Genomic DNA, 10,870 nt, shown 5'->3' with positions numbered 1-10,870 from the left:
GGGTAGAAGGAAAGGGAGGAGGGGAGGGAAGAAAGGGGAGAAGAGGAGAAGACTGACTCCTGCACGTTGTCTTCTTACCTCTACACCAGCAAGATGGTGCAAGCATGGCCACACACAAAATACATAGATACAATATAAAAGAAAAATACAGCATAACCAATTGCTCTGTACAAAAATATCTCTACAAAGTCTTGGCAAAGTTTTACACATTAGAATTATAAAGTCTGAATTGGCCTGGCTTTCCTTATAGAGAAATGCTTCTCATGGAGGAGTTCTACGGAAAGGCAGAGAGGGGGCCACCACCGTTAGAGGAACTTACAAGGAGTGGGTTTTCTTTTCTCTTAGTCCTCAATAAATTAGTACCCCTGAATCTGTTGAAATCATCTAGAATGGATTCCTTAAGTTAAAGAAAAAGCTATTTAACCCTTTAGTGGCTGCACCTTTGAACTCCCCTGAGAACCCAGAATATTCAAGCTAAAAATTAGTGAGCTCAGTCACAGAGTCCCCATACCTTCCCGCAGCTTGGTTAATATTATACTCAGCTTAATGTCTAGAATCCCAGTCCCAGCCAAAGTACTTTAAGTAGCAGTTTCATGGTATATTTCATTAGAGATTGTACCTAATGATTAAACAGAACCAGTCAAGTCTCAATAATGATATTTGTAATCTGAAGGACATTCATCCAAGCAGGTGACCTGAACCACAGCTCAGGTCCCCACACGTATGTCCAGCAAGGCAAAGTTTTGCAGTTTCTCCCCCACTCCCAGGTTCCTCACATGACTAAGTTTTACCCAAATTCCCATAAAGAAAAATCCAAAGTGAGGTGGGTATATTCAAGAGGCTTCAGCAGTCTGATTTTCCAACAAGAGACTGCCACAGCTTGAAAAGGCTTTCACTGGGGTCTAAGTTTAACTCCTAACTGCCAAAGCAGCCATCTTCCCTGGTATAGACCACCACTAACTCATGAATAGGTCACTTGAAGAAGGACAAGCCCAACCATCTCTTCTTGCTTATCCTTTTACTGTTGACCAGGACACCTTCACCATGCATGGGGACCAGCAAACAAAAGGAAGAGAGAGCCCAAACAGACCCTTGATTTTTAAAAAGTAAATGTACAGATTCGAATACAAATAACCTTTAGTGAACTGCTCAGGTGGCTCAAGAGATCAAAGGGGCCTGAGTTCAGTTCCCCAGATCCACATGGTAAAGGGAAAATTGCCCTCTGATCTCCCCACAATACACCAAATAATAAATAAATAACAAATGCCTTTATTGATCTTGAATGTGGGGATCAGCAATAGTCAAGGAAAGGAAATGAAGCCCTAAACTATTCTGTGTTCAAATAAGTAGGAACTCAACGTGGGAGAGATCTGTGGGAGGAAAGAGAGAACACAGGATTCACTCAGAGCTGCGAGCAACAGCTGGAGCCCGGGCTGGTGTGTCTAAAGAAGGGCAGCTGCAATGCTAACTTTCAGCTGAGATTTCTACATGGCCGAAAATCGCCCTCCAGTTCCATGAACCAATGGTCAACGCCCCAGCATATGAGGGATTTTATATGTATGCCACGGAGAGCATTATTTCTGGGTTCTGGGTTGATGGCATACTAAACAAACAAAAGCCATAAGGACTCGTGACAGGCCGTATGCTCAACCAATGCTTTAGAGACAGCGAAGTGAGAAGAGGGGGTGAGCATGGCATTTTACCTACAGGAAATCACCAGAGACCTAGGGAAGAACATTGGGTGTTCTGAAGGCTATGATGTGGCCCAGCTCAGACACTACCCACATTATATTCAACCAGTAACCTACATACATGATTATAATTTTGGCAATTTGGACAAATTTTCCATGTCTCAAGTACTTATTGCTCCTAAAAACTCAGTCCCATTACTGTAATATAAGATAATGTATTTAACCTAATCTAAAATTTAAAATTCAAAAAGTGTTTTTCTAGCCCAAATTTTGTTCTTCACCAAAGAAGTTTTTTGCCATAGAGTTTTACAGCAAAGGCCAACACTGATTATAGAATTAAAGTCAATATGTCACAGATGAGCATGGTTAAACAAAGTACGCTCTGCCAACCAGGACTATGCTTGGTTCTCAGGAGGAAATCACACAGTAAATTCTTGTAGTGTGAGTAGTACATGTATCTCCAGATCATACTGGTGGGAAAATAAATGTAATAAACATTTACCTGCAACAAAGCATAAGCCAGTGTATCCATAAAGACTTTCAAGTTACTTGAGCAATCTTATCTGTATGAAATCCAGAAAAATGGGATATTCATATAGTACACAGATGTCTACTTTATCCAGCCAATGAGGAGCATCAAAATTCTAAGAGAATTAAAGCTTTACCAGAGGTACAATAAGTTATGAGTGAGCTTCCTAGAAATGCCTAACAGGAGGTCCCAATGCATATGTTCAAGATGATCAGATGAGGTCAGCCAGAAGCAACAAGATTCAACTGGACTTGGTGTGGCAAATGACAGTTCTTGAGAAAACCACAGGATGTTGAGAAAAAGGGGCAAGGCTTTTGTGGGACTTGGGTTCTAATGAAGGACTCTGAGAGGACCTAAGGGAATCAGAGATCAATTCTGATTGTCTGTTTCCAATGTCAGTGGGTATTCACTGGGAGAGACTATGAGGCAAGGGTGATCTAGCAATTAAATATGGAAGCAGCAAAATCATGTGACAGTGTGGGCAGTAAGAAGGCAGTACCAGCACCAGAGCCCTGAGCTCACTGCAAGGCTATGGGAGACACTGAGCATCCTGCTAATTCCCAGCTGACCTTCTTCCTGCATAGCCTGTGAATCTGACTGACAGAGGACTACCTGTTCTCGCATCTCTCCAAGCCAACTTTCACTCTTCCTTCTAACTGCAGGTTTTGACTCTTTCAGAGAAATATATTAAATATTTCATTCTATGATTTATAGAAAGAAACATTTTAAGATCTTAATCTAAGAAAAATAGGCCAAAAATAAAATACTCATATTTAAACCACTTTCCAACCCACTGAACCTCTACCTGCACTCCCCCAGGCCTCTAGCCAGGTGCATGTGTCCTGAAGACCACAGTTAATGTCATGGTTTAGAAGTGAAATGTCCCCATAGGCTTGTATCCCCCATCAGTCACCAGATGCTGGTACTGTTGTGGGAGGTTGTGGGTCTGTAGAAGGTGGAGTCTACTAGGGGAAGTAGGTTTGAGGGGTGTGCTTTGAGCTTTATAGTTTAGCTCTGTTTTCTGTCCCATGTGCTTTGAGGAGGTGAGAGTCCCAACCTCATGCCGCCATGGTCACAGAAACACCCTTTCCCAAGCCTTCCACACCATGATGGATGAATACTCTAAAACAGTAGAGTGAAATGAATCCCCTTAAGTTACTCCTTCTCCTATATCTGGTCACGGGGACATTGAAACTAAGTAACACAAAAACTGCCTTATTTCTGGCTCTTACCTGACTCTAAGCTCCTACAGAACAAAGCTATGAAGCATTTGGCTTACACTCCACACTCAACACAGTTCCAAGGACATCTCCAACATAATAAGTAAATCAATAAATAGATGATAGATAGATAGATAGATAGATAGATAGATAGATAGATAGATAGATAGATAGATAGATAGATAGACAGATAGAGACAGTAGCAGAGTTACTTGTTTAACATCTGTAAAGCCTTGGGTTTAAACCTTAGCACAGTAAAGACAAAAATAATAAAAACAAAACAAACATATTTTTGAGCCAGGCATGGTGGCGCACACCTTTAATACCACCACTCCAGAGGCAGAGGCAAGCAGATCCCTGTAAGTTTCCAGACGCCTAGTCTACACAGTGAGTTTCAGAACAGTCAGGACCAGGTAGAGAGATCCTGCCTCAAAGAAACCAAAACTAAAGACACAGCAAGTCCAACATGGCTACTGCTTGTATGTTAGAAAGCCCCGGGCTGAAAGCGTGTTCCTGGCTGTTTCTGACAGCTAATCTTTCAGGGGGTAGGATTCCTTGCAGACTTTGAACAGAGGTTTATCCAGCATTACTCAGAATCTTATCACACTGAACAGGGCATGGGAGAATGTTTTAGCCAATGCTGTGTGCCTGAGCACGTGCCTCAGTCCAACAAAGAAGGAACTGCTCTTCCCTAAAACATCTAGTGCCCCTTACATACATTTAAGAACTCATATTTTATGGTTAGAATGTGGTACACATGTCAGACACGCTATAAGAAACAAGTAAAAGATGGTATTAATTTGAACCTTAGAAATATAATTTGCATTACCTCAGTATTAACAGCCTCCGTTGGTCTTTTCTTGATTTCTCCTATGTCCAAGTAACTAGAAGGTTTAAAAAAAAAAAAAAGGTAAGGGTTGTTTTTACAGGTTTGAAGTCAGCTACATAAAATGTTTAAGCATTACTAAAAAATACAGCAGTCATAGGAAATGTGCAAAAGCCTGATGCAGCAATCAAACAGTAGGCCCTAGTGTTGTGGGGAAGGTGTTCACACAGCCTCCCCAACCTAGAGCAGAAGCATCAAGGGAGCTAGAGCCGAGGACGACCTGCTCTGGTTAGGAAGCATGTCTCCCTTAACAGCCGATTCTCACTCTGGACTTACTCTCCTTCCCTCCACCCCTCTGCCAACCATAACCCTCTCTCTTTCATTATTTTTCCCTTTTTTAGAGACAGGGTTTTATATACTGAAAACTAGGCTTGAGTTTACCACGTCACCAAAAGCAACCCTGAATTTCTGGTCCTCCTGCTTCTACCTCCCCAGTGCCGGGATTACAGACATAGGCAGCCATCCCTGCTTTATGTGGTACTGAGGTTGAAGCCCAAGGCATGCACGTCCTCTACCAACTGACCACTCTCTAGCTATTTAAGGCAGCTCCAGTCTATGAATTCTGTGAATCACATTAATTACAAAAGTTAGGTAAAAGGAAATAGTGAAAGCCTGGGAAAGACAGATTGGGGCACCAGAGTCAAACCTGGGAAAGACTGGGTAGGTTTCCCAGTGACACTGAAATGCCCAGCCATGAGGGGTGGCCTTGAATCAGTTTACAGACAGATGGGGGGACTCGTTGACTTCTGAGACTATTGTTATCCCATTTCTTTTCACTACAGATACTAACTAGTGCCTCTTACCTAAATACAACTTGAAAATTGTTATCTTTGTCAACTTCAGGGGATTCGCCCATCCCCATCAGGGGATCTGGTTCCAGTTTGAAATGCTTCCCAAACTGTCTTATAAATAAAGGATGCTAAGTAATTATTTTAATATAAAAATATAAATATAGCTTCTAATCTATAACCACAATTAGAGACTCAACTATCTAACTACTATAGCAGACAAGTTGTCCAAAAAAAAAAGAGTTTATTCAGATGGTAAAGACACCTGCCATTAAGCCTGCACTCCATCCCTGTGACCTACATGGTAGGAGAGAACTGACTTCCCAAAGGAGTCCACCCTCTACAACATGCACACACCTACACACACACACACACACACCAGACAAGAATAACAAGCGCAAGAAATTGTTACAAGTTTACATATTAGAATTAACTTTGACTATTGAACTGGGTTCACCATTGGCTGACGGTGTTCAGACATTTTTATTTGGACAGACTGTTAATTGATATGGAACTTCAACTACATTTCCTTATGCAAATGATTATGTGAGGCAGTATGAACAACTGATCTCATCAATGAGATGGGTCTTTTGTGAACTTCCTGGATTTATTTCTATCAAGACAGCAAAATATTCTGTTGCACACCAGAGAATGTCTCCTGATTTATATTCTAAATGTCTCAGACCTAATAGGTTAATGGAGGTGAGACAATTCCAAAAATGTCTGAGAAAAGTTTTCCATGTATGTGCACGTGCACTTTATAGGTATGTGTCTGGTCATGCCCATGTGGCAACGCACATGTGGAGGACGGAGAACAGTCTGCAGAATGGGTGCTCTCCTTCCACCTTTATTATTACATGGCTTCGGGGGCCAAACTTAGTCATTAGGTCATTGCAACACAAGCGTACCTTTATCCTCTGATCCATCTTATTGGCCCCAAGAAAAGTTTTGAGAAAATTACTCTCTAAAAGTGCTGTATTGGAAAGATTTAAACCCTACCTGAACCTTAGAGACAGTGTCAAAAACATTAGAAATGTCTAAGCGAAAGACATTCCAGCAGGAAACTGATCATTTCTTTTTGACGAGAATTTTTCTGTCTTCTCCTACATTACGTTACTCAAAGTGAAAACCCATGAATGATCATCAGAACTCTTCAGACTCTCTTTTGTCTTTCAGTTGTTTTGGTTGTACAAGCATACAATGCGAAGCTTCAAACATCCAGCACTTACATCTGTAGTGTAAGTAGTGTACATACTGACTGCTACTTGAACACCAGAGTCAGCATGGAAAACTAACAATGTGGACTTTGATAACAAACTCGTGTGTTCTCGTGTGTGAATTAAAAGCAAAAATTAACATTGCAGACTCACTATATACACATAAAAAGTGATTTGAAAAGCAAGTTCTGTTTGTCTTGAAGCTGTAGTTTTTCATCCTGAATCAATAGTACCACACCAACAAAGATGGACATGAATAATATAGTCTACAGCTTCCAGCTGTTCAAAATCTGAACCGGATTTCCATCCTCGTGAAATTATTCTGTCTCTAAGTGGATTGCTTTCGCTGTTTTTGCTGTTGTTGTTTGAGATGGGAGCTCCCCTGCCTAGTCTGGCTTTGAACTTACTCTGCCCAGGCTGCTCTTAAACTCCTGTTCCTCCTGTTTCTATCTCGCAAGTGCTAGGATTACATGTACTACTACACATAGCGATGGAAATAATATAATTTAAAATATAGACATAATACAAGATATTGGCCATAGAGATGCCTTATATTTATAAAATACAGTGGCATCTACAAAATGCATTAATAGCCATAGTTTTACCTTTTTATTTTTTTAACACGGGGTCTCGTGTGTCTAAGACTGGCCCAGTAGCACATAAAACCAGGTTTAGTGACACTGGAGAGATAGAGGCAGGAAGATTATAAGGCTCAGGCTGACCTTGAACTTCCTCTGTAGCAGAATATGACCTAACCTTATGATCTTCCTGCCTCTGCCTCTTAAGAGATCAGGTTACAGTGCACCATTCCCAGGTCTGTGGTTCTGGACTGTGCCTGCTACACAGTACTCTCCCACCACTGGTTGGATGACTCCAAACATCTTTGCTGTAAGGAAAGCCTACGTGCTCTGGTTGAACTTCTGAGTTTCTGGAGGTTGAGGCAGGAAGGTGGGGGTTCAAGGTCACCCTTGGATTCATATGGGGGTGAAGACAAGACTGAACTACATGAAAGCTTCTCAAGGAAACAAAACAAGGATAGCTAAATTTCTTTTAGACACGGTGTTTTAATTGAGCTCTATGTCTACTTGGAGTTAGATATATCATGTTTAAGCGAAGTTTCGGAGAAGGAAAAAAAATAAATTCAGACATACCACTTGTCTCTTGTAAGAAGACAGTTTCCATTCCCAGAGAGCAGGAGCCCTGGAGCTCAGCTTATACAAAACACATGAGCAAGGGCACTACTAGAAAACTTTGGAAGCATTTTGGTGAAAATGCTTCCATACAATTAGAAAATAATCATGGGAAATGGATTTATAGTAAATATTTTAGCTTTTTGCTATCCTGGAACCCAAGATAAATTTATTTTGGAAATATTTTAAAGCTATAGAATATTGGATTATCTATGACTCCACAATTCCTTTGGTAGATGCATCCAAGAAACAAAAGTGGCAAACAAATGTTCACAGAGACATTCTTCATAATAGCCCCAAAGTGAACAACCCAACTACCCACTAACTGCTTAATGAATGGAGAGGAATCGTTAGCTCCATACCAGGGAAACTATTCAACTGTAGGGTGGCACTCTTCCATGCTACAGAGTGCATGGACCTTGAAAGTGGTACAGAGCAAACAGAACAGACACAAAGTCCACCTGTTGTACTATTCGATCCCATAGATACAGAAAATAGATTTGTGGTTTGCCTGGAGGAAGAGGAAGTTCGGAGGTGTCCGTTTCTTCAGGAGAGTGATCAAAATACTGTAAAATGGATTTGTAGTGATGGTTCACAACTCTGGAAATCTTGGAAATTGGTGGATTCACCAAAATATATGCCAGGAAAGCCTTAAAACACTCACGGAATGTAAGAATTTACTATCCTGTCCACTCCTGATAACCCTCACCTCCCACATAAACTTAAGAACTTTTCTTACTGTTCCTATCTCCTTATGATTTGCATTGAAATTAGCGATGTGCAGATGGGAAGTCCTCAAAGATGGGTCAAGTCTGTCCAGCTCAGTTCACTCTGAAAACCTTAAACTCTGTTGTTAATTCACAGAAAATTACCTTGGGGGAGTTCCCTATCCAGAAAGTGGCCTGTGGGTCCTAGCGAGAGACCTGCAAAGACACAAATGCTTTTCCAAGCATTCTGTGACTAGCACAAACACCTAGGATACAGGAAGACAGCACAGCACCTGGCTGTGTGCATTCTGCTTGCAATGAAGGAATTCAAACAATGAAGAGGGAAATCATAACAGTGCATCCAGCCCTTGGAATTAACTCGTAAGAAATCTCCCCCCCCCCCTTTAAGTTTAAGGGGTAGACTTTAATTAAAAAAAAAAAAAAAAGCCTGTAACCTCACACTTGGGAGGCTGGGGGAGGAGGAGAGCGGATAGTTCAAGGCCACCCTGATGGACACAGTGAGTTTCAATCTGAAGCTACAGAGATGCTGCATCAGGATAACGAAATAATGTTGTTGTTTCTACACTGTTTAGCCAATCATTTAAAATCTCACCTACTGCTACTGGAGCAAAATTCCTTCTCCAGTTTCAATTCTACCAGCAACTGCCAGCTCCTGGCTAGACTTCCCGGAGGTAGCCTATCAACCATGCCCCAAGGCGCAGGGGAGCTCTACTCACTTGAGTTTCTTGAAGGCTTCCTGGCCCCCGGCCACGTAGTTGCCCCCGCTTTCGATCTGGTCCAGTTTCCGGATGCGGTGGCCCGTCCTCGGGGTGTAGATGTTCCTAACTGCCCCAAAGGGCGCCTGCACACCGCCCGTCACTTCCTTGAGGAAGACGTCGAAGCTGGACACCTTCTTCTCATGAATGACGACACGGCGCCCGGCGAAGAAGGGGTCCCCATTGCGGTACACCAGCACACTCTTCACCACTGGCTGCGACAGGTGGCTGGACCTGGCGCTGGGGCCGTTCATCTTCACCGCTGGATGCCCGACCCGCTGGCACTCCACAGGCCTGCAACACCAGTTCCTGGACCGCCTCCTGCAGGGACGAAGAAAAGTCACTCACAGGTGAAGAAGAGCCAGCCGTGCGGAGCCGGCCCCGGCAGGTAGCAGTTCAAGTAAGGCGCGGCGCGGATGGCCAATCAGCGCTCGCACGCTCGCACACCTGTCTCTCCCGCCCAGCAGCACCCAGGTATGCTGTCTGGGAACCCGTGCCGCCCGGGCTTTAAACCCCTGCACGAGCTGGGACAGGAGGGACAGTGGCTGACGCGCGCACTCAAGCGCGCACACACGCACACGCACTCAGGCGCACATTAATAACATGGCGAGATTCAGTGCCTGTCATCACATTTGTGTTGTTTCTCCCAACCGCTTCAGTTTTTTTTTTCTTTCTTGTGTCTTGCACTCTAATACCACCAGCTCATTCGCCCTCCTCCGCCCAATAAAATCATTAAGATCCCGGTTAAGGTTGCCGAGATTTTCCTTTGAGGAAAATAAGCCACTTAAAAATGCACTGAGAAGTCGGACCCAGTGGCGCACATCTATCATCCCAGAATTAGGGCGACTAGAACTGGAGTATTGCCTCGAATTCGAGGCCAGCCTAGACTACCTAGAAAGTTTTAAATCAGCCTCAGTTATAGCCAGACTAAATTAATATCAATAAATTAAATAATCTGCACAGATAGAAGCAGAGGCGACGCCCGAGTCCGAAACCCCGGGACTCTGGTCTGGCCAGCGCCGCCCAGTGGTGAGGTTCCGGTGGGCCCTTCGCAGTGGTACCTACCGACACTCGCGGGAAGTGGGGGAGGGACTGGAGGAGGGGCGCAGTTGGGGGCGGGGCGGGTTGCTGGCGCTGGGGCCCGCACCGCTGTGAACCCTAGCCCGCCGCGCGTCCCTAGCACCGGTCCTCCCTCCGCCGTTAGTGTCTTCTGAGGGCCTGCCAGGTCCACCGGGAGCCCAGTTTGTTTTTTCTCGCCGTTTCCATAGCAACTGCAGCCTCGTGCGGAGAGTTAGCCTATGAAGTAGGTCTGAGCGAGCTTGCCTCCCTTGCGCTTCTCTAGCTGCCTCTGGCATCAAAGTCATAAGGGGGTTGGGAATGAAATTGCCATGCCAGTGTTGTGCCAGTGTGGTTCTTGGAAACCGACACACAGCTAGGTAGATGATACCCTACAGTATTTTCAGTGTCTACCATGTGACGAACATTAAAGAGGGTATTTACAAGAAGACTTGCTCTGCCCATGAGCTTGCCTCCACGTTGATTGTGTAAATTATTAGATCAGGCTGTGGGATCCATATGGGGTTGAGATTTTAATCAAGAATTTTGGAAAAATCGCAAGTGACAGAGTCCACCTGTAATCTCAGCATTCGGGGCACTGACGGCAAGATTAGCCACAAGTTTCAGGACAGCCTGGAACAGAGTAAGACTGCAGGGTAAAACGCCAGCCAACGAAATACACTCCGGGTATGAAATCAGCCAGTGAAAGGAAATACACAGTGGTCCTGAAATCAGAGCCAATGGGATAAAAAGGACCAGAGAAAGAAACACACTCTGTCCCTGACCCTTTAGCAGAAAACCAACCAATCC

The 10,870-nt window shown here is 43.8% G+C and overlaps 1 protein-coding gene across 2 annotated transcripts in view; it reads right to left on the bottom strand.

Moving 5' to 3' along the window:
* Positions 1 to 10,100, bottom strand: part of Dcdc2 (doublecortin domain containing 2) — a 156,237-nt gene extending 146,137 nt beyond the window's left edge. The window contains exons 1-3 of one of the 2 annotated variants that reach the window (XM_005354984.3): positions 10,070 to 10,100; positions 8,966 to 9,325; positions 4,270 to 4,324 (exon numbers count right to left, since the gene is read on the bottom strand). In XM_005354984.3, coding sequence (XP_005355041.1) covers positions 4,270 to 4,324; positions 8,966 to 9,258 — 348 coding nt within the window. In that variant the 5' untranslated portion in view covers positions 9,259 to 9,325; positions 10,070 to 10,100. Of the gene's footprint in view, positions 1 to 4,269; positions 4,325 to 8,965; positions 9,326 to 9,598; positions 9,983 to 10,069 lie in introns of those variants that run through there. The other variant, XM_026782837.1, reaches the window with a different exon arrangement.
* Positions 10,101 to 10,870: the final 770 nt, after the last annotated feature.

This window comes from Microtus ochrogaster, chromosome 16 (assembly GCF_000317375.1).
Source record: "Microtus ochrogaster isolate Prairie Vole_2 chromosome 16, MicOch1.0, whole genome shotgun sequence".
NCBI lineage: Eukaryota > Metazoa > Chordata > Mammalia > Rodentia > Cricetidae > Microtus > Microtus ochrogaster.
The sequence above is the reverse complement of the archived record's forward strand: the minus strand, read 5'-3'. Positions and strand labels throughout refer to the sequence as shown.